This window comes from Garra rufa, chromosome 1 (assembly GCF_049309525.1).
Source record: "Garra rufa chromosome 1, GarRuf1.0, whole genome shotgun sequence".
Taxonomy (NCBI): Eukaryota; Metazoa; Chordata; class Actinopteri; order Cypriniformes; family Cyprinidae; genus Garra; species Garra rufa.
The window spans coordinates 11022958-11047254 of NC_133361.1; the positions used below are offsets into that span (position 1 = coordinate 11022958).

At 37.9% G+C, this 24297-nt stretch overlaps 3 protein-coding genes across 3 annotated transcripts in view; 2 read left to right on the forward strand and 1 right to left on the reverse strand.

The window, feature by feature from the left end:
- Positions 1-23232, reverse strand: part of LOC141330426 (uncharacterized) — a 392843-nt gene extending 369611 nt beyond the window's left edge. The window contains exon 1 of the mRNA XM_073835524.1: positions 18499-23232. Within this exon, the coding sequence (XP_073691625.1) occupies positions 18652-19830 (1179 nt within the window). The 5' untranslated portion in view covers positions 19831-23232 and the 3' untranslated portion in view covers positions 18499-18651. The remainder of the gene's footprint in view (positions 1-18498) is intronic.
- On the forward strand, positions 570-5409 carry LOC141330320 (uncharacterized). The gene is made up of 2 exons (XM_073835516.1): positions 570-956; positions 3794-5409. The coding sequence occupies exons 1-2, from the start codon at positions 758-760 to the stop codon at positions 5083-5085; spliced, it is 1491 nt and encodes a 496-aa protein (XP_073691617.1). The 5' UTR covers positions 570-757; the 3' UTR covers positions 5086-5409.
- LOC141330223 (uncharacterized) lies at positions 9933-15445 on the forward strand. The gene is made up of 3 exons (XM_073835510.1): positions 9933-10334; positions 12909-13508; positions 13923-15445. Exons 1-3 carry the CDS (start codon positions 10076-10078, stop codon positions 14978-14980), a joined length of 1917 nt encoding a protein of 638 aa, XP_073691611.1. The 5' UTR covers positions 9933-10075; the 3' UTR covers positions 14981-15445.
- Positions 23233-24297: the final 1065 nt, after the last annotated feature.

Consider the following 24297-nt stretch of genomic DNA (forward strand, 5'->3'; position numbering starts at 1 on the left):
AGTCCATGTGTCTTAAGTCTTCCCCACCCTTACACACGCTCCTTCTTGAGCCTGGTTTCTCCTGATAGAGTTTGGGTTCTTTGCCACTGTTGCCTTTGACTTGCTTAGTTGGTGACACTAATGTCAATGGTATTTCTTATAGGATGCAATCAATGCAGCAGAGACTCCTGAAATGCACCCAATTTTTGTAGCACTCTGGGTTAGACTTTCATTAATGGTCTACACAGATCTTTTGTAAATATGGCATGTTTTTAAAAATCGTAAATATTTATTGTTTGAGTATTTATTGTATTTATTAGATTCTGACAGACCATATTCTCCCAAATGTAAATTGATCTTTTTGTTCTTTTTTTATCTCAGGGTGTGTAGCCAACACATTATTTTCAGTTTTTGCCAATAGTGTTAAAGTTAAGCAGAGCTGACTTTGGCCAAATATAAATCTGTACACTTGCAAAGTATTTCTCTCAAATTATTTCTCTCCTCTCGACGCTTCACTCTCCAGTCCAGCGAGTGGCGCTAAAACACAAACATTTGTTTGACAAACACCATTAAACCACAGAGGAAGAAGTTTAGTCTCACGTCGCTCTCTGTTATTTTATCGTGATGCTGTTTTAATACAAACTTTTAGAAATGTTGTTTCTGTAAATTGAAAAGTGCAGTTTTTGATTCACACCATAAACTTAACAACTGTGACTGAGTTTTCAAGCAAGCAGGAATATCTGGAAGTATACCGGCTAAACTGAGATATGCTGTGAAAATGGTGTTTGTTAAAGAAGTGAGTGAAGAGAACACGAGTGAACCAGACACTAGGAGAATAAAACAAGAGGAACCAGAAACTTGGCAAATAAAACAAGAGGAATCAGAAACATGGAAAATAAAACAAGAGGAGCCAGAAAGCAGAGGAATAAAACAAGAGGAGCAGGAGACCGGGAGAATAAAACAAGAGGAACCGGGAGGTTAGTGTTTATTCTTCATGGTTTGTGGCACATTAAGCTTAATCAAGGTTTTAAAAATGTCTCTGTGAAACGTAGATTAAGTACAGATTACTAACTCCTAGACTATGGAGTGCTGAACTAAAACAACTAGATTAATTTAAAGGTTGTATCAGCGATTTCTAGCCTAAAACATAAGTGTCAATTTCAGCTTACCTTTCTTCAGGATCCGCTCGCTGCCTGCCCCATAAATTGTCTGTGAAAAAACCGCGTCTCTCTGGTCAGCCTAGGGTCCGAGATATGCCAAAAAAACAATCGGCACTACCAACCTTTCCACACAAAAACAAACAGTGTTCCAACCAATCAGCGTCAGGGATTTGGTGTTGTGGACTTTCGCCCCGCCTCCCTCACATCCCTGCACCAGTAGGAAAGTCCACAACACCAAACCCCTGAGGCTGATTGGTTGGAACACTGTTTGGTTATTTGTGGTGTGTTGATAGCGCCGATTGTTTTTTTTGGCATATCTCGGACCCTAGGCTGACCAGAGAGACGCGGTTTTTTCACAGACAATTTATGGGGCAGGCAGCGAGCGGATCGTGATGAAAGGTAAGCTGAAATCGACACTTTATGTTTTAGGCTAGAAATCGCTGATACAACCTTTAAAACTAACGGTGCTAATCTGAATTAGCACTACAGAAGTTGCCTATAAAACATTGAATGAGCAAAGAAAAACTTAAAATTGAATGTAACCGAGAAACAACAGAAAAAACAAACAAACACATATATTTGCAGTCTTATTTTGACCCCACAGAAAGCTTCCCAGTGCCTATCCAGCTAACAAATTTTTGGTTCCCAGAAGGTTCCCTATTGGTTAGCCAGGAAAGTTTTCTTTTCGTAAATAGAACGTTCCCTTTAGGTTAGGGGAACATTCTGGGAACCTACCGGGAATATTACGTTAATGTTGTGGAAAGTTCACGGAACGTTCCCACAACACAACTTCTCTTTAGGTTACAGCAGTGGTTCTTAATCCTTGTCCAGGGGGACCCCTGCTCTGCACATTTTGCATGTCTCCCTTATTTAACAAACCTGATTGAAATGATCAGCTCGTTAGTTCAGTTTATGTATCTCACTCCTAACGAGCTGATGATATCAACAGGTGTGATAAAGAAGGGAGACATGCAAAATGTGGGTTAGGGCAGTGTTCCTCAACACTGCACATTTTGTGTGTGTTCCTTATCTGAAACACCCATTTCAGGTCCTGGAGATATTTTCTAATGAGCTGATAAGTGCAATCAGCTGTGCTTGACTAGGGAAAAACACAAAATGTGCAATGTTGTGGGGCGCTCAGGACCAGGGTTGAGAAACACTGGGTAAGGGAACATTCCTGAAACGTTCCCAGAACGTTCCCTAACCTAAAGGGAACGTTCAACTTACGCAAAGAAAACTTTCCTGGCTAACCAATAAAGAACGTTCTATTTATGTTCCTAGAAGGTTCCCTGAAAGTTCTCTGATGGTTCCCAGAACGTTATCCTAGCCTCTTCACTCCGGTGCCGCTTTGTCAGCACTCCCGTGTCCCGGAGTAAGCGGCATGGAAGGCATACGGATGTGGATCTCAATAATCACTACTGCACACCATGTCTTGTTTTAAACTATTTAAAACTATGTTTTTAAACAATGTTAAACTATTGATTAACATTTAACCACCATAAGGAGCATTAAATGAGATTTCGTTAATGTAAGATGTAGAAGGACTGCACCGTACCATAAAATAACCCGGATTTTGTTTATTAAAGCACCAAATAACATGACTTCTACAAAATATTCGATTTTAAAAATGTGTATTTCATTTTTTACAGACATTAAAAACGAATAACATTGATTTAATTTTAACTAGGATAACATTACATTCCTTTCTTACCACTGAATTAACGATGATGTGCTTCCCTCTTTTGGTCAGTAAACGAAAATGTCTCGTTAACATCATGTTTTCTTCAATAAGACGTAGGAAATCTCCCTACAATAACAATATTTACTCACGTATATATATATTGATTATAAGTAATTATCCATTAAAGAGATCAATCAACGAATGTTATCTAGTCAGTAAAATGAAATGACCGTTACTTTTTAAATTACACGAGCGCGACGCATTATGTTGAAGTCTGGAGAAAGCGCGTGATGGAAAAGCGCGTGATGGAGAAGCGCGTGCAGATTAAAGGCCTGCAGTAAAGAAATAAACCCAGTGTTTATAATATGATTTTCAGAGACGTAACCTTGGCTTATTTTACCTATAAAATTATATTATCATTATAATGAGATTTGACCACTTTTATGTCATTTATTTAAAGCTTATTTCGGACATGAGATTCTAGTTTGTTTATGATGAAAACAATATATACATTTCGGCATTAGAATAATCAGAGTCATCTGCAAAATTTTAATTAGTTTACATGGTAATGACTACTAAAAATAACCTACAGAGAACGTTCTGGGAAAGTTCTCTCTAGGTTATAAAAATAAAACTTCAAAATAACCTGCAGGTAATGTTCTCTGTAGGTTAAAAAATTATATAAAAATAACCTACAGGGAACGTATATATAATAATGTTAGATAATTTTGTAGATGATCAAGTATTTAACAGTTCTCATAGAAACATGGGATTGTGTCTATAAAGTTTAAAATTGATGTTTTGAAGATCAATGTACCTCATTTATGAAAAGTTTCATGAGTATAAATGCATCCAAAGAAACAAACGTGTCTATGCTAAACTTTATGTACTTTAACATTTCATTTAGGCATTTATTCAGGATTTTTTTTTTTTTAAGCAACTGACAAATAAACAGTTTTTGGTGTCATTTTAGAGTTTATTCAAGAAGGAGAGGAGGGCAAAGTACTGAAAGAAGATGGGGAGAAAAGTCATGTCAACACTGAGGAAAAACCTTCGAGTTGCTCACAAATCAAACAGAATGATTTAAAGAAAACAGGAGCCAAGAAATCTTTAATCTGCACCCAGTGTGGAAAGAGTTTCACTCGCACATCTAATCTTAACCGTCACATGAGAGTTCATACTGGAGAGAAGCCGTTCACTTGTGATCAATGTGGGAAGAGTTTCACACAATCAGTACACCTTAAGGAACACATGAACAGTCACACTGGAGAAAAGCTGTACCCGTGTGATCAATGCGACCAGACATTTTTGTGGGCTTCAGCCCTGAGGAGACACCTGCCGGTTCATACAAAGGAGCAGCCACGTTCATGTCATTTGTGTGGAAAGAGTTTTTCATGTTTTTCATTTTTGAAAAAACATCAGGAAATGCATACTGATGTGAGAGAGTGTGGACAGACTGTTACTTGTTCAAAACTGCATGAGAGGATCCACTCTGGAGAAAAACATTTCAGCTGCACTCAGTGTGAAAAGAGTTTCACGTGCAAAACAAGTCTTGATCGTCACATGAGAGTTCATACTGGAGAGAAACCGTTCACTTGTGATCAATGTGGGAAGAGATTCACAAAATCAGCAAAACTTGAAGATCACATGAACATCCACACTGGAGAGAAGCTGCACAAATGCGATCATTGCGGTAAAATGTTTCTATGGGCTTCAGTTCTGAAGAAACACTTGAAGGTTCATTCAAAAGAGAAGACACATTCATGCAATTTGTGTGCTAACAGTTGTTTGTGTCTACAAAATTTGACAGAACATCAGCAACTGCATACTGCTGTGGGACAGTGCATGTGCTTTTGGTGTGAAAAGACTTTTACCTCGGCAAAGCTTTTAAGAATGCATGAGAGGATTCACACTGGAGAAAATCCTTATACGTGTTCACACTGTGACAAGAGATTCAGTCAGTCAGCACATCTGAAAATACATGAGAGGATCCACACTGGAGTGAAACCTTATAAGTGTTCACACTGCAACAAGAGATTTAGTGATTCGGGAGACTTAAAAAGACATGAGAGGATCCACACAGGAGAGAAACCTTACACATGTTCACACTGTAAAAAGAGATTTAGTTGTTCAGGAGAACTAAAAAGGCATGAAATGATTCACACTGGAGTGAAACCTTATGCGTGTTCACACTGTGACAAGAGATTCATTCAGTCTGATCATCTGAAAAGACACAAGAGGATCCACACTGGAGAGAAACCGTAACACTGCGCATGGGCAGCATTTAATCCAATCATTTGCTCGACACAGACATACAACAATAATCACAGTAAGGCACCTTTGTGTCACATTTGTGTTCTGTGTGTAAATCCAATCCCACATCTCGACCCTAGTCAGACACCGCTACGTCACGTAACAGCAAAAACAATGCCGGACTACAATCTTCAAAATCTTCTATTTTTTTACGTATCTCTGTGCCACATAAAACCTACATGAAAACTACATAATTTTGAATCATTTTGAGTGGTTTGTAAGTATGCAGATATTTCTTGGGACAGTTTATGGTGGAACAAGAAAATAAAAGATTGGACATGGAAAGCTCTGGCTTGGTGTGGGTGAGTCCTAAGTAGATCTAAGTAGTATGTTTTATTCTCCTGGTTTCTGGTTAACTCGTGTCCACCTCAGTCTCCTCTTCAACAAACACCATCTTCACAGCAGCAGATATTCCTGCTTGCATCAAAACTTAGGCACAACTATGAGGATAGGAATTTGACAGGTATTTCTCGACTTGTTGCATAAAATAGATCAATTTGTGCTACGAAAACCATAAGAAATATTTTACTTACACAAGGTATAAATTAATTAATCTCTAAATAAACTTATAAAAATATAAGCATGATTCATGTTGGCATAGATCAGGGGTCCCCAAACTAAGGCCCGGGGGCCGAATGCGGCCCGCTCCCACATTTGGACTGGCCCTCTGAACAATGCCAGAGATATATTTTTGTTAAATGTGAGCCAAATCATCCCAATTAATAGAACCAAAGACTTAAAGTGTGAAACTTGTCTATTAAATACATTTAATGCACACAGAGTGAAGTAGTTTGAGTTGAATTACTGAAATAAATGAACTTTTCCATGACATTCTAATTTATTGAGAAGCACCTGTATATCTTTAAAAAAAAACAATCATTTGTCTGTCTGGTGCATAAAAAATAAATAATCTATTCTAACATTAAAAGGTATAATAAATACAGATAAAATCATAATAAAATAATAATAACAATAGTAGTCGTACAGCCCATGGAATTATCTTTTATAAACCGACCCGGCCCTCCATTAAAGAAAAGAAAATTATGCGGCCCGCTCAGAAAAAAGTTTGGGGACCCCTGGCATAGATGATCAAAGTAAATTAAGAATATTGTTAAGCTGACTAATATTGTTATTAATTAGAAGTGCTTGTGAAGCAGCGATTACTACAAAATGAACATGCACAAAACTACACATGTAAATATTTATTTGGTATGATTTATTCTTAAAAAGTGAATGACACTTGAAACCTGCAAGGGGCTTTTTATTTGATTTTGTTGTAAATTCAAATTAGAGCATCTTCCATGTCTGGAATGGATGTATTATTGATCCCATAAGGTAACAATAATATAATAAGATAACCTTGTTTGAAATGGGTTTGGCTAAATGAAAACTTTGGTTTCGTCTATACTACTAGGTACTTATACTATATTGACTGGGTTAAATACAACTGCATTACTAAAAAGACACTAAAATACAATTTTTATTGACTAAAACTAGACTAAATGTAATCAGTTTTCGTCGACTAAAACTAGACTAAAATGTCATCAGTTTTCGTCGACTAAAACTAGACGAAAATAGTCATGGGTAATTCTGACTAAAATAAGACTAAAATGCTCAGACTTTTAAGGGGGTCGCACACCGAACGCGCAGCGCAGCGCCGCGTCGCGTCGCGCCACGTCTTTAAAATTCGAACACATAGTTTTCTATGAGCATACGCACACCGGCGGCGCCATTCGGCGTCTGTCCGCGGCGCCCAGCTACGACTCAGGAAGCTGTTCAAATTTCTGCCGCGCCACAGAGCGCCATCTGCATAGTTTTATATTAAATAACATCATATTTGTCTCAAATCGTCCTATTAGATTAAAAAAACAAGATACCACTGCTGCAAAATACTACTTACATTAGGTTTACAGCTTGAAAAAAATGTAAACCTATATAATTAATTCATATTTTATTTTCTCGAGACATTTTTAAAAAGGCAACGCAAAATCTAAAGTCCTATGTAACATTTGCCTGTCATTATTATATTCACTGTCTTTGACTGCCATCTATTGGGTTTACAAGGTCACAACCGTCATTCAGGTCATTTAAATAACGGTGTAGCGGAGCGCGATGGACGACGAAAAACTGATCAAGGAAGTAGGAAAATAGAAATAGCCAGAATTATTTGCAACAAATCATAGATTCAACATAAGGAATTCATCAGCTTGGAGGAAGATTACCGATGTCATCGGTTTTTCAGGTAAGAATGTTCAATTTTGTTTACGTACGATCTGAGGTAAAATGTATAGTGAGCAACTGTATGTAATTGTACAGTACAATCATAAAATAATGTACAGTACAGGCATTGTCATTTCATGTCCTTAAAAATATCAATACTGTTGACCACAAAATGACAATTATTTTATTTTAAATACAAACCCTCATGTTGAATTTAGACTCCAATAAACTGCCTCAACAACAATACGATTATAATTGAAGTTTACAAAGAAATAAGTATACCTTACACAACAAAATAGCATGTAGTTTTTTATTGAGCAAACAAATCATATTACTAGCTACAGCATAAGGAATGTTGAAATTGCTTGTAATAATACAAAATGCTACTAATTGATGAATGGGAATCTAGCCTAAAAATGAGCTGGCGCGTATAGAATGTGCGCGTCCGGTGTGCGATGCCTCCAGCTGTCCTCGACGCGACGCTGCGCTTCTCGTTCGGTGTGCGACCCCCTTAAGGCCGCGATCACACCGAACGCGTTTTAGCAGTTGGAGGCGCCTCTTTTGAATGGTTTTCTGTTGGCAGTCAGCGTTCTCAGCGCTGCTTATGCGCACTGGGCGCCTCGCGTTTTCGCCGCCTGCTGCGCCTCGCGTTTTTGCAGGAGCGCTCTGAGCGCCTGAAGTTGAAAAAAAATCAACTCTGAGCGGAAAAACGCCCAACGTCATTCGCGTTCTTTTCCATTGTCCAATCGAATGAATAGAGAGGCGGGCCTTCTGTTCTGGTGACGAAAGTTTACCGTTGCTTAAAACGTCCGGAGCAGAGTATGTGAGCGGAGTGGAGCGGTAACAATTTCCCCTCCGCGCTCAGTGCATTTAATAATCGCTCCTCTCCAGCTCCACTCCGGGTTCACAATTTTCCGCTCCCGCTCCACTCCTCGCTCACTGATATCAGAAACACCGCTCCGCCTTCGCTCCGCGTCAAAACATTCAGAAATAGCCTTATGTTTTAAATATAACGGTCCTGTTCATAACACATATGAAAACAACAGGATAGTTTGGAATAGTGTGCAAAATTTGTACCTACCACATACCAAGCTAATAACATTGTCAGCATTAAAAGAGTATAAATACTGCTTTATGCAGTGCAAGGTTTGTAATGAAAATAACTACATTTTCGTCAGTTATTTTACATATGGATCGCTGCATTTCTTACAGATTTCTGATAATTCGAAATCGGATACCATTACATTTGTTTTAATGCATTATTGTCACAGCGATTGCGTGTGAATAAGTGCTGCACATGTTTAAATGAGGCTTTCACCTGAATATATTCAGTATCTAGAAGGAACAAACTAAATACTTTTGAACTATAATTTACCGCTCATGTCCATTCACATTATTTCTGATTTGAGTGATCCATCTCTATCAAGCTAAATGTTTAACATGTGAATGCCTGCTTATTATGCAGTTATATTACGGACCGTTGGCATGAATTGTACTTATGATGGAGCGATGGTGGAGCGCACTTGGAGCGAGTGAAAACCACGACGCTCCGACTTTTCAAAAATCCGCTCCTCCCTCCATTCAAAATCACACCGCTCCACTCCGCGCTCCGCTCGCACTCCGCTCCGCTCACATACCCTGGTCCGGAGACTGCAGAAAAGGAGGAGAAACCTTTGTTGTCTATCGTGGGTAACCCGGAGCTGTATTATTTAGGGTTTCTGCTAATATGACAGTTTACTTAACAGCAAAAAACTAAGATTTTAGAGCGCTCGCGCTATAATCCTTTGATTTGACTGACAGGACAGCTGTTTTGGTCATTGCTTAGCAACATAAAAAAAAAACGCAGCACACTGCTCTTTTTTAAAAGTCACCAAAAAAAGGCAGTGCTGTGCGCCTCGCGTTTTTAGAACGAAAAGACGCGTTCGGTGTGATCGGGGCCTTAGTCGACTAAAACTTGACTAGACTAAACAGAGTATGAACGTGACTAAAACTAATAAAAACTAAAATGACAGCTTCACACAAAGACTAGACTAAAACTAAAATTAAAACCGGCCGCCAAAAACAACACTACTTTGACTTGCTTAGTTGGTGACAATAATTTTAATGGTATTTCTTATAGGCTTTTGCAATCAATGTCTAGAACACAGCAGAGACTCCTGAAATGCACCCGATTTTTGTAGCACTCTGGGTTATACTTTGATTAATGGTCTGCACAGCTCTTATGTAAATATGGCATGTTTTTAAAAATCGTAAATGTTTAATGTTTGAGTATTAGTTTCTGACAAACCATATTCTCCAAAATGTAAATTGATCTTAATGTTCTTTTTTTTTTTATCTCAGGGTGTGTAGTCAACACATTATTGTTTTTGCTAATAGTGTTGAGAGCTGACTTTGCCACGTTTAAATCTGTACAATCGCTAAGCTTTCTCTCATATTATTTCTCTCCTCTCAACGCTTCACTCTCCAGTCCAGCGGGTGGCGCTAAACGACATGCGTTTGTTTGCCAAACACCATTAAACCTCAGAGGAAGAAGTTTAGTCTCACGTCGCTCTCTGTTGTTTTATCATGATGCTGTTCTAATACAAACTTTTAGAAATGTTGTTTCTGTAAATTGAAAAGTGCAGTTTTTGAATCAGGCCATAATCCTCACAACTGTGACTGAGTTTTCAAGCAAGCAGGAATATCTGCAAGTATATTGGCTAAACTGAGATCTGCTGTGAAAATGGTGTTTGTTAAAGAGGAGAGTGAAGAGAACACGAGTGAACCAGAAACTAGGAGAATAAAACAAGAGGAATCAGAAACTTTGAGAATAAAACAAGAGGAATCAGAAATTTGGCAAATAAAACAAGAGGAAACAGAAACTTGGCAAATAGAAAAAGAGGAATCAGAAAGCAGAGAAATAAAACAAAAGGAGTCAGAAAGTGGAAGAATAGAACAGGATGAATCAGAAACTTGGAGAATAAAACAAGAGGAACCGGGAGGTTAGTGTTTATTCTTCATGGTTTGTGGCACATTAGGCTTAATCAAGGTTTGTGAAACGCAGATTAAGTACAGATTACTAACTCCTAGACTATGGAGTCCTGAAGTAAAATAACTAGATTAATTTAAAACTAACGGTGCTAATCTAAATTAGCACTACAGAAGTTGCCTATAAAACATGGGATGAGCAAAGAAAATCTTAAAATTTGTAGTGTATATGTGCTTAATCACTTTCTTGAGTATCCAGCAAACACGTTCCCAATTGTTTTTTTTTTTTGTTTGTTTGGTTTTTTTTCGGGTACCAAATGAGAACGTTTCTCTTTTTTTTATTTGTTAATAACCTATAAAGAACATGGAGGTTATTTTTTGTTGATGCCATAAAATTTTAAAACCATTAGTTCCAAAAACAGTGATCTTTGTCTCATCACTCCAGAGTATAGCGTCCAAGCAATCTTCATCTTTTTCAGCATGGGCCCTAGCAAATTCTAGGCGTGTTTTTTTGTGCATGGGCTTTAGGAGAGGATTTTGTGACATTTTTCTTCTATGGGGAGCCATTACTGACAGCAGGAAATGGGAAAGGCTTTTCTTTGTTAAGTAATGCCATTTTATAGTCACCTGTCTGCTGGACACCTCTTAAATTAATCCTTAGACTCACGGGGCTCATACAAAATACTAGATGTAGTAGTTTTTGTGGTTGAATGCCTGTGTGCAAATTAACAAATCTTGTTTGCAATCAATGGCCCACATTTGTGGGAGTATTTTCTAGTATAGTATCTCATAGAAAATGTTGATTCTGAAAGGAAACTAAAGGTTTTTTTGACAATTGTAGTGGAGTGTACTCATTTATGCTGAGCACTGTATATCAATGAACTATTTAAAACCGTTTAGTATTTTATGGATATTTCATCCAGAATACTGGATAACTTTTAGCAAATGAATAAAAAAATAAAATGTGTATAGCAAATGGAATAATAGGACGCATCTTTTAAGGTGTTAAGCCTAAAACACACTACACGATTTCAGGAAAAACTATAAGATCATTGCTGATCACACTGTTCTACGTGTCTAATGAACTTGAACAATTTTAGTGGCATATCATCAGTTAATGGAAACAGCGTCATTTCACAATACTTCTTAATCAACATTTATAAAATATCGCCAAAGTTTTGCGCAAATCTGTAATGGAAACATGCCTTTAGTCAGAATATGATTGTAGGCTATGCTTGGTTGCAAGACTGTGACGACGGCCGTCTTTGAACCTTTCCCACTGTAAGACATAGGAGCCATGACCAAAGAAATCGCCACGATTGTTTCACGCTGCCAGTCTTTCATCTGGGACAGCCGAAAATTGTGCAGTGTGTTTCAGGCTTTAAACATTTTGGACCCTTTTGGAATTGCTCTGTCTTTTTAAGGGCCTAAACATGTTCGAAAACTCACAAAATTTTGCACACTCATCAGACCTGGCGAAAATTTGCATCTGATATTGTTTTCAGAAGTAGGTGTGGCAAAAATGGCTCGATAGCCCCACCTATAAAATGTACGAAACTCGGTACACACATGTAATACACCAATACCTACAAAAAAGTCTCCTGGTGCAACATCCAAAACCCAACAGGAAGTCCGTTATATTGAATTTCCTGTCCAATTTTTGCCATTTTCAGGCTTCATACTCCTCCTACAGTTTTTATTCAATCATCTTCAAATTTGCTGACTGTCATCATAAGGCCTGCAAAGCTAAATTACGAAGATCTGGCGGCCTGTCAAAATTTGATGTTTCGCCATTAAAAAAAAAAAGGAAGTTGCTATAAGTCAGGCAAACAATGTCCGATCTGCCTTAAACTTCACATGTTTGATAACAATCCGGTCCTGCACACACGGCAGTGCCCATATCCAGTTAAAGTCATAGCGCCACCTGCTAACAGGAAGTGATATGTTTAAAACTGTTACGGACTCCTAGCAACATATTAAAAAGTTTTAAGTCTTAAATTGGCTAGCAACATGATAGCAACACTTAGCTAAGAGCTAAAGTGTGCTATTACTGTAACTCATGCATATAATGTCCAATCTGCCCCAAATGTGAGATTCAACAATCTACAAACATAGTAAAGCATGCTAGCATCACTTTACTATTTTGCTAAAACATGCTAATAATACAATGAAGCAGAAAATGACTGTAACTCAGGCATGCAGTGTCTAATCTGCCCCAAACATAACATGTTTGATAAGAGTCCTGGCCTAAAATTAATCTGGCCCATATTCAGTTTTAGTCATAGCGCCACCTGCTGGTAACTGGAAGTGACATTTAATACTGTTATGGATGCACAGCAACATATTAAAAAGCATCAACAAGTGTTAAACAGGGTAGAAACATGTTAAAACGTGTTAGCAACACTTAGCTAAGTGCTAAAGTATGCTATTAATGCAATGAAACAGGAAGTCATTGTAACTCAGGCATGCATTGTCCAATCAGCCCCAAACTAAACATGCAACATGCTGCAAATACAGTAAAGCATGCTTAGATTTTGTTTTTGTTTTTAAAGCTACTGACAAATAAACTGTTTTTCGTTTTATTTTAGGGTTTATGGAAGAAGGTGAGGAGGACAAAGAATTGAATGAAAATGAGGAGAAAAGTCATGACAAAACTGAAGAAAAAACTTCGAGTTGCTCACAAACCAAACATAACGATTTAAAGAAAAGAGGAGCCAAGAAATCTTTAATCTGCACTCAGTGTGGAAAGAGTTTCACATGCAAATCTAAGCTTGACTGTCACATCAGAATTCATACTGGAGAGAAGCCGTTCACTTGTGATCAATGCGGGAAGAGTTTCAAACAAGCAAAACACCTTAAGGAACACATGAACAGTCACACTGGAGAAAACCTGTACCCGTGTGATCAATGCGACCAAACATTTTTGTGGGCTTCAGCCCTGAAGAGACACCTGCAAGTTCATACAAAGAAGCAGCCACGTTCATGTCATTTTTGTGGAAAGAGTTTTTCATGTTTTTCACTTTTGAAAAAACATCAGGAAATGCATACTGATTTGAGAGAGTGTGGACAGACGTGTTTAAAACCGCATGAGAGGATCCACTCTGGAGAGAAACCGTATCGATGCACTGAATGTGGGCAACATTTCAGTCGTTTATCCGCTCTACACAGTCATACAAAAAACAATCACAGTAAGTATTCAAAAATTTTTTGAGATTCTGATCAAATCAAAGATGTTTGGGGAGTTCCCCCTCAAAAAACAATGTTAAAACGTTTTAGTGAGATTTCTTATTACGTTCAATTGTCTTGTCATTTGTAGTTTGCTCACTCTTTCATGAAACAAAAACAGTTTGTTGTTGAGGAATGAATGAATTTTAACTTAAAACGTCTTGTAGCTTTGCAACTGTTCCTTATTTACTTTCTTATGTGGGTACCAGAACATGATATTTAAAGGGTTACTCCTATCCAAAATGAAATTGTCAGTAATTCGTGAGGCTTGTGTTTGTAGCTCCTTGTAGCTTTTTTTTTTCCATGTCACTTTTATGTTCACTTTTCTGAGCATTTGACAAGATACTGAATATTAACTTTTTTAACATGTATTTCAGAGTTCATTGAAGAAAAAGAGAAGAGTAGGGAATCAAGTGAAGCTGAGGAGAAAATTCATGTCAAAACTGGAGAAAAACATCTGAGCTGCTCTCAACCCAAACAGAAAGATTTAAACCAAAGAAGAGCCAATATATCTTTCAGCTGCACTCAGTGTGAAAAGAGTTTCACACGCAAAACGAATCTTGAGTGTCACATGAGAGTTCATACTGGAGAGACACAGTTCGCTTGTGATCAATGTGGGAAGAGATTCACAAAATCAGCAAACCTTGAAGATCACATGAACATCCACACTGGAGAGAAGCTGCACAAATGCGATCATTGCGGTAAAATGTTTCTATGGGCTTCATTTCTGAAGAAACACTTGAAGGTTCATTCAAAAGAGAAGACACATTCATGCAATTTGACAAGTTGCTTGTATCTACAAAATTTGACAGAACATCAGCAACTGCATACTGCTGTGGGACAGTGCGTGTGTTTTTGGTGTGAAAAGACTTTTACCTCGGCAAAGCTTTTAAGAATGCATGAGAGGATTCACACTGGAGAAAATCCTTATACGTGTTCACACTGTGACAAGAGATTCAGTCAGTCAGCACATCTGAAAATACATGAGAGGATCCACACTGGAGAGAAACCTTATAAGTGTTCACACTGCAACAAGAGATTCAGTGATTCAGGAGACTTAGAAAGACATGGGAGGATTCACACTGGAGTGAAACCTTATAAGTGTTCACACTGCGACAAGAGATTCAGTCAGTCAGTACATCTGAAAACACATGAGAAGATCCACACTGGAGAGAAACCTTTTAAGTGTTCACACTGTGACAAGACATTCATTCAGTCAGTACATCTGAAAACACATGAGAAGATCCACACTGGAGTGAAACCTTATAAGTGTTCACACTGTAAAAAGAGATTCAGTGGTCCAGGAGAACTAACAAGACATGAAATGATTCACACTGGAGTGAAACCTTATGCGTGTTCACAATGTGACAAGAGATTTATTCAGTCATATCATCTGAAAAGACATGAGAGGATCCACACTGGAGAGAAACCGTAACACTGCACATGGGAAGCATTACATTCAATCATTTGCTCGACACATTCATACAAAAAGAATCCCAGTAAGACCCCGTCCGCATGGAGACGCGTTTACTGTATAAACAAATTGTGTCTCATATTGTGTTTCGTCCAGACAAATCAGGCGTCCGGATCGCAGAGTGGATAAATCTGAAAATGACAATGTAAAGCCAATCCCACATCTCGACCCTAGTCAGACACCGCTACGTCACGTAACCGCAAAAACAATGCCAGACTACATGCATGTGTTCATATTACAGAAGCCTATTAGCTTTACAAACTTTACTTGCTTTTCTTGTTGTCGTGTTGGGTTTGTATACAACATGCAAGGCTCCAAGTCGTCTTCTCAGTTTTTAAGTGCATCTATGTGGCAGAAACACAATGCCACATATTGGTCTGGCATAAAAACTTCCTCATTTTGAATCCGTTTCAGTGGTTTAGTAAGTATGCAACTTCTTGAGACGGAAGAAAAAGAAAATATAAAAGATTGGACATGGAAAAAAATAAAGTATATTTTCATCTTCTAAAACAGCAGATTTCACTGTGGGCTTCGGATCAACTCAAAGACGGAGTTCCTCCCTAAAGAATGTCATATTCTTTATTCTTGTGTGCCATTTTTCTTCATGAAATAAATGATATTGGTGTTTCCTTATGAATTTCAGAGTGTGTTCAATTGTCTTATAATGCATAAGTATCAGCTTTGCTGGCTTGTAGACAATTTTTACTTATTTTAAACTATTCTTGTTTAGGTCACTTTTTTGTATTTTTGTTTTTTGTTTTTTTTTGGGGGGGGGGTTATTTTTCCACGTAAGATGTATTTAGGAAATGCATTTGCTAAATACACTGTCATGAAGCTTTGCAACTGATTCTTCTGTGCTTCTTCTGTAAGTAGGAATGAATACATGAACCCAGTATCATATGAGCTCTAGGGCTAAATTATAAAAGACTGTAGTATCAAAAAGCAACTGGTAACAGTTCTTCTTTTGGTGCTGGGTAAATAAGGAAATTAATGAAATACGCAAACTGTTTATTATTGCTACATGCATATTATTAAGCTAACTGTATCTTGCCAACCATTTCTACATGTAATAATATCAAGACATGATTGGCATGTTTTTGCTATTTTTCGTACAAGAGGCCTCTGTGGTATTTTAGGGCTGTAAGATTGATCTTCTTTTATTTACAAGAAAACAAGTTGTTTTAGGTGAAGGGATGTATTATAGAAAATCAGTTTTAATGATCGAGGTCAACCGATACTGCATTTTACAGATACCGATAGGTTGGACCATGCTGGCAGAAACCATTGGCCGATTTTTTTTTAGATGGCTACGAATCAAAAATAAATAGTGCTTTTTTTATAAAAAAGCATACAAAACCGTATTTTGTAAATGAATAAATATATTAACACACTTTAACAAGGAACAACACTTCTATTTTACAGCTTTTATCAATCTTAATGTTACAAAAATTTCCCCAAAGGACACAAAGTATATTGTATCATACAAATGCAACCTTTTGTAACATTGTTACATATCATATTGTAAAGTGTTACTATTACATCAACAGTCAAGCTAAAGATGGCCATCTTTAAATATCTACACACAGGCCACAGTATTAAAATGACATACATATGGATATTGTGTACTTTTTTACAATTGAACTTGCCGCTCTCCTGCTATATAACAAAGACTTTGCTGTATATTGAGGACATTTTCAGCCACTCTAGCAATGGACCCAACCCAGAAAAACTATCAGCATGGACTTTTGCCGATAACCGATAGTTCCGGTGCCGATTAATCGGCAAAAGCGACGCATCTGTCGACCTCTAATCTAAAGGTTTCCTGTACTTGCAATGCAAATGTACTGGATGTAAAAGGTTATTTTTTTTAATGTTTAGAATTTCCTCTGCCTATTAAAAAAGTATCATATTCATTAAAGTAGCAAACAGGTGAACACGGACATCTGATGGACTTTCTATGTTGATCTGCCTCCTTAGGATGAATCACTTGTATTCCCAATTGTAAGTAGCTTTGGATAAAAGTGTCTGCTAAATGAATAAATGTAAATGTAAGATGCTCAACAAATGTATTACAAATGACAAAATGCTTTATTCTGAAATTGGAATAAAATGTATATTTTATTTGTGCATATACCTTAAGAGAAGAGAAGTGGAAGAGACACAACAGAATTAAAATCAAAATAATGTCTCTGTTAAAAATGTTATGGCCTCTTCTTCAGCTCCCTGAACTATCTGGTGATCTTTCAGTTCATCGTTGGTAGTAAAGGACTTTCAGCACTTAAACACACGCCGCTGGGTCTTTTCTGCTGTGATTTTATGAATTATCCTTCTCCTTTGAGTGAATCGTCAGATGTTTCTTCAGGACTGATGCCAAATGAAACAGTCACAGTTAAATCACAGTTAAATGGTCTTTCCTCAGAATGAGAAGGCAGATGTGATTTCAGAGTAAAAGCTTGGGCCGCTCCTTTCTTGTTCACATCCATCAGGTCTAAAAGAAACCAAAAAACTTGTGAGAATTCAAATAAGAGACAAACTTGAGAAGTGACGACAACCCCAAACTCAAGAACACTGATGAGTTCAATAGTCATGTTAATCCATCAAATCTGACAAAACAGCTGCTGTTCACGATTATTTTTTTAACCCTCTGGTTGTGTACGGATCCCTGTCACACTTGTGGTGTTCCCGGTCAAAAATGAGCAGACTCCAAACTATTGCTTATAAATCTCTCATTATGCTAGATTTTCAACAAATACACTACCAGTCAAAATTTTAGATGCACTTTCCCATTCTCTTTGAAGGAAAAGTGTGTCCAAACGTCTTTTTTTTTTCAACTTGTTGTCTTTCAATTGGGACTGGTTTTATTTATGATTTTAAAATCAGAAAATTGCAAAAAGACACACTTGTGGTGTTCCCGGGTCAAAAATGACCGGACTCCAAACAATTGCTTGCGAATCTCTCATTATGCTTTATTATGACCAAATATTGGATCCAATCTTTTGGTCCACTTGTTTTCTTTCATTTAGGACTGGTTTTGTGTTTCTACATGTCTCTGATTAACTGTAAGCCTCATTTATCTGAAAGTAGGCACCTAATTCTTTCAGTGAAAAAAGCATCTTTCATGAATAATTTTCACAATATGAGGTTTTAAATGAAATGAAAATTCGCACTGTTTCTCACACTAGTGTGCTTCAATGTTTAATCAGGAAAAAAAACACGTGTGACTATGTGTAATAAAACCCACAAAAAATAAAAAATATAATTCTGAGAAGTACACCCTGTTTGAACAAAGTCAGGAGGTTTGTGTCCACCAATGCTAACTAGTATTTTAATAGTGTTTCTCACTATTAAGACTTAAGGATTTATATTTAGTTTTACTCATCAGGCCGTGAAATGGTCTGTTGCTCGTTGCTGCTGTTAGGAAAAACTAACTTACACAGAAAGGATTTTCTTGTTCAGAAACATGAAGATGAACTACTTACCATGATTTAGGGACTGTGCTGATCTGGTTTCTCCCCTGCATGGATCCTCATGTGTATCTTCAGTTGATTTTTCACGGGGAAACTTTTTCCACACTGATCACACGTGTGCAGCTTCTCTCTGCTGTGGATCCTCTCATGTTTTTTCAGATTTACTCATTGAGTGTATCTCTTGTCACAGCGTACACACTTGTAAAGTTTTTCTCCAGCGTGAATCATCTGATGCCGTCTTAAACTGTTCGCTGAAGAAAAAGTCTTCACACACTCAAAGCACATGTAAGCTCCTGTAGCACTATGAGTTTTCTCGTGTTTATGTAAATACGACAGCAGTGAAAAACACTTTCCGCATTCAGAACACGAATGCGGCTTCTCCTTCATGTGAACTGCGAGGTGTGCCTTCAGGACCGATGCCCTAAGAAATGCTTTGCCGCAGTGATCACATGTGAACGGCTTCTCTCCGCTGTGACCTTTCATATGAAGCTTGAGATAATTTTTGTCTGAGAATCTCTTTTCACATTGATCACATTCGAATAGCTTCTCTCCAGTGTGGACTTTCATGTGCGATTTAAGGTGTCCTGATCGGCTGAAACTCTTCCCACATTGACGGCACACATGCGGTTTCTCTCCAGTGTGGATTCTCATGTGAATCGCACGACTTTGTTGGCGTGTGAATCTCTTTCCACACTGCTCACACGTGAAAGGCTTTTCTCCAGTGTGGGATCTTACATGCCCTTTAAGGCCTGCAGATTGTGCGAAACTCTTCCCGCATTGATCACACTTGAATGGCTTCTCTCCAGTGTGAACTGTCATATGAACATCAAGATTACGTTTGAATGGGAAAGTCTTTTCACACTGATCACAGGCGTATGGCTTCTCCCTGGTGTGGATCCTCAGGTGTCCCATAAGATGCGGTCTTTGTGTGAAGCTCTTTCCGCACTGATCACATTTGTATGGTTTCTCTCCAGTGTGAACTCTCATGTGAAGCTCAAGATATTTTTTGTTTGAGAATCTCTTTTCGCACTGATCACACATGAACGGTTTCTCTCCAGTATGAACTCTAACATGAATTTCAAGACTGCGCTTCTCTGAGAAACTCTTTCCGCATTGACCACACGTAAACGGTTTCTCTCCGGTGTGGATTCTCATATGACACTCAAGACTATATTTGGTTTTTAAACTCCTTCCACACTGAGTGCAGGTGAAAGATTCCTTGGCTCTTCTTTTCTTTAAAAATGTATTTTTGTTCTCTGAGTGACTCAAAGGTTTTTCTCCAGGTTTGTCATAATGTTTCTCCTCCACTTCACTCACTTCTTTACTCTCCTTGTTCTCTTTCATCGGCTCTGAAATTTTAAAAGAAAAAAAAAATCAAAATAGTAAACATTTTAGACTGATCCATTTAAAAAAAAAAAAACAGCATATGCTGGTTTAAGCTGGTCCTTTGCTGGATAATGCTGGTCCATAGCTGGTTCTCAGCTGGTTAATGCTCAGCTGGTTAATGCTGGTCCTTAGCTGGTTTATGCTGGCCCTTAGCTGGTTTAAGCTGGTCCTATGCTGGTCAATAGCTGGTTTATGCTGGTTAAAGAGCTAGATAAAGACCAGCATAAATAAGCTAAGGACCAGCATAAACCAACAAAAGACCATCTTAACCCAGCTAAGGACCAGCATAAACCAACAAATGACCAACTAAGGACCATCATAAACCAGCTAAGGACCAGCAAAGGACCAGAATTGACCAGCTAAGGACCAGCATAAACCAACAAAGGACCATCTTAAACCAGCATAAACCAGCTAAGGACCAGCAAAGGACCAGCTAAGGGCCAGCATAAACCAACAAATGACCATCTAAAACCAGCATAAACCAGCTAAGGACAAGCATAAACCAGCAAATGACCAGCATAAACCAGCAAAGGACCAGCATAAACCAACAAATGACCATCTAAAACCAGCATAAACCAGCTAAGGACAAGCATAAACCAGCAAATGACCAGCATAAACCAGCTAAGGGCCAGTATAAACCAACATAAACCAGCTAAGGACAAGCATAAACCAGCAAATGACCAGCATAAACCAGCTAAGGGCCAGCATAAACCAACAAATGACCATCTAAAACCAGCATAAACCAGCTAAGGACCAGCAAAGGACCAGAATTGACCAGCTAAGGACCAGCATAAACCAACAAAGGACCATCTTAAACCAGCATAAACCAGCTAAGGACCAGCAAAGGGCCAGCATAAACCAACAAATGACCATCTAAAACCAGCATAAACCAGCTAAGGACAAGCATAAACCAGCAAATGACCAGCATAAACCAGCAAAGGACCAGCATAAACCAACAAATGACCATCTAAAACCAGCATAAACCAGCTAAGGACAAGCATAAACCAGCAAATGACCAGCATAAACCAGCTAAGGGCCAGTATAAACCAACATAAACCAGCTAAGGACAAGCATAAACCAGCAAATGACCAGCATAAACCAGCTAAGGGCCAGCATAAACCAACAAATGACCATCTAAAACCAGCATAAACCAGCTAAGGACCAGCAAAGGACCAGAATTGACCAGCTAAGGACCAGCATAAACCAACAAAGGACCATCTTAAACCAGCATAAACCAGCTAAGGACCAGCAAAGGGCCAGCATAAACCAACAAATGACCATCTAAAACCAGCATAAACCAGCTAAGGACAAGCATAAACCAGCAAATGACCAGCATAAACCAGCAAAGGACCAGCATAAACCAACAAATGACCATCTAAAACCAGCATAAACCAGCTAAGGACAAGCATAAACCAGCAAATGACCAGCATAAACCAGCTAAGGGCCAGTATAAACCAACATAAACCAGCTAAGGACAAGCATAAACCAGCAAATGACCAGCATAAACCAGCTAAGGGCCAGCATAAACCAACAAATGACCATCTAAAACCAGCATAAACCAGCTAAGGACCAGCAAAGGACCAGAATTGACCAGCTAAGGACCAGCATAAACCAACAAAGGACCATCTTAAACCAGCATAAACCAGCTAAGGACCAGCAAAGGACCATCACTGACCAGCTAAGGGCCAGCATAAACCAACAAATGACCATCTAAAACCAGCTAAGGACAAGCATAAACCAGCATAAACCAGCTAAGGGCCAGCATAAACCAACAAATGACCATCTAAAACCAGCATAAACCAGCTAAGGACAAGCTCAAACCAGCAAATGACCAGCATAAACCAGCTAAGGGCCAGCATAAACCAACAAATGACCATCTAAAACCAGCATAAACCAGCTAAGGACAAGCATAAACCAGCAAATGACCAGCATAAACCAGCTAAGGGCCAGCATAAACCAACAAATGACCATCTAAAACCAGCATAAACCAGCAAATGACCAGCATAAACCAGCAAAGGACCAGCATTGACCAGCAAATGACCAGCATAAACCAGCTAAGGACCAGCATAAACCAGCAACACAACAACAAAATTATTGTATTAGAAGAACAGTCTCTATAAATATGAGAAATACAGGTTTAGTGGGATTTTATCAGGTTTTGCTTAAGCTATGCTTAAAACACTGTCAGCCATTTTGGAAAGTTAATTTACTTATTAGTTGGTGCCTATGGTTTCTTGATAAAAACAAAAAACAAAAAAACAGCAAAAGTAACACTTCTATTCATCTAAAACCTGAAGCTTTCTAACATGAATCTTCCACAAATGAAACATGAATAATAAACACCAACCTGTTTGTTCTTCAGTATCTTCAGTGTGTTTGATTCTGCAGGGTTCTGGATCTCTCATCTTCTCTCTGTCCTCTTTAATAAACTTTGCAGATTTCAGCGCTTCCTGATGACTTGATGCTCAGCTTTGCTTGTAAACTGATGGGAATATTCCAGCATTTATTGGGAAACTGCAGAGGGAGGAGCTTCCCTGATCATGTGACTGCAGAGGGAGGAGCTAATCTGCCCAACTAAAAAATTAGGCTTGTTTCAGCACTGTGCAGTATTATGAGATCAAAGTACAAAGAAAGAAATTGGCAAATAGACTAATCCTAATGCATTTGAATCGCTCTCACAGTACTTTGATGTCATACACCGGTGCATGTTGAACAAGCCTTCTAAAGATTAACAAGAGAAATAAATGTACTTTGTTTACCCAACAAATCCCCCTAATCTATTGACACCAATGAAATGAGCTTTAAGTGCCAATTTACAGGAGACATTAGCATAATAAATGAGGTGAAAACAGGAACTATTGACATGAAATATGGGTTGAACTCTTTACTGTCCTAGTACGACCATTATCCCTTTAACAGCATACTTTTGAATTAAATGTGGGACAATGGCCTTTATCATCACAGTATGCTAATGATCTGAATCTGTTGTGAGGGAATGGCCATTATGACTGTGGACTGCTGAGATTCAGGCACACGAGGACAAGTCGCTTACACCTCCAATACACATTTGTGACATTTGCTTCACAGAAATGATCACTCTATAATCTTATGGTTGATTTATTTGAAAGTTGAGAGACAGAATAACAACAAAAAAATTAGAAAAGCATAAAAAAATTGATTTGCATTTTAATGAGTGAAATAAGTATTTGTCCTATAATTTTTTACATTCTAAAAGCTGTTTCACTCTGAAATATGTCACAATACATAAGCTATAACTTCTGTTACATGACTTTTTGCTGAGCAGGACACTAATTATGAGGTTAAAGGTTTGCTTTTGTTACATTTATATTGTCATTGCCTTTTCTAGGCCCACGTCCACCTAACTATTTAACCTTTGTGTAGCCTATGTAATTTGTTATTTTATATTAGGTATATAGCATTATGTATTTTTATTTGTTTTTGTTCATTAACGTTCTATGATTTTGATGTTGTATTTTGTTGTTGCTTGAATTGTAACAATGTCGAATTTCTGCTAGCTTAAAAGTGAAAGTAAAATGCATACAGCCTTTTACAAGCTATTTTAAAGCAAAGGAAAACAAGGAAATGAGCGAAAGTTCAAATGAACTATTGCTCGATGGCGAATTACTGCTAATTTGAAATTAAAATGGACACTGTGCTTTTACAAGCCATTCAAAAGAGAAGGAAAGTGAGGAAAAGAGGGAAAACTTAAACAAACTAATCTGTTCTGGGCTTATTTTTCACTAAAATAAGTTTTTTTGTTATTACACAGAGTGGAGTACCGAAAAAAGGCAAAAGTATTATCATTAGAGATGTAGAGGGGAATGTATTATCATGAGTCATGTTGATTTTTGTTTTGTTTGTTTGTTTGTTTGTTTGTAGTACTAAACATGATTGATTATCATCAGTTTAACTGCAAATACCATGGTAAAACTATAGTGTAGAAAAACCATTGTTAATTTGTTGGGGGTAATGCGAGTTACGTAATCAGATTACTTTTTCTAAGTAACTAGTAAAGTAACATTACTTTTTAATTTACAAGAAAATACTACTTTTTTACTACTTTTTTTAGACCCCACTGCGTTAACCACGTCAGCTAAACTCTCCCACTCTATTTTTTCTATTTTTTCTTTTTTTTTACAAACATGCAAATAACAGTTTTTCTCCGGTCTACCTCCAATAGGAGCACCTTCAAATCACATTCTGTTAAGTTTCTCTTGCTTGCTTTTTCGTTTGGTTTTGCCAAAGTGGAGTCATTACCATATTAATATGGTGGAGGAGGCAGGGAGGGGTTTTGCGCTCGTGCATGTGCGCTCAAATTCACGTTAATTCGGATGTACAAAGAGATTATGCGTGGAATTCCGCATACTTAGTGTTTCGTACATCTGATTTTTTTACTGCGTACGC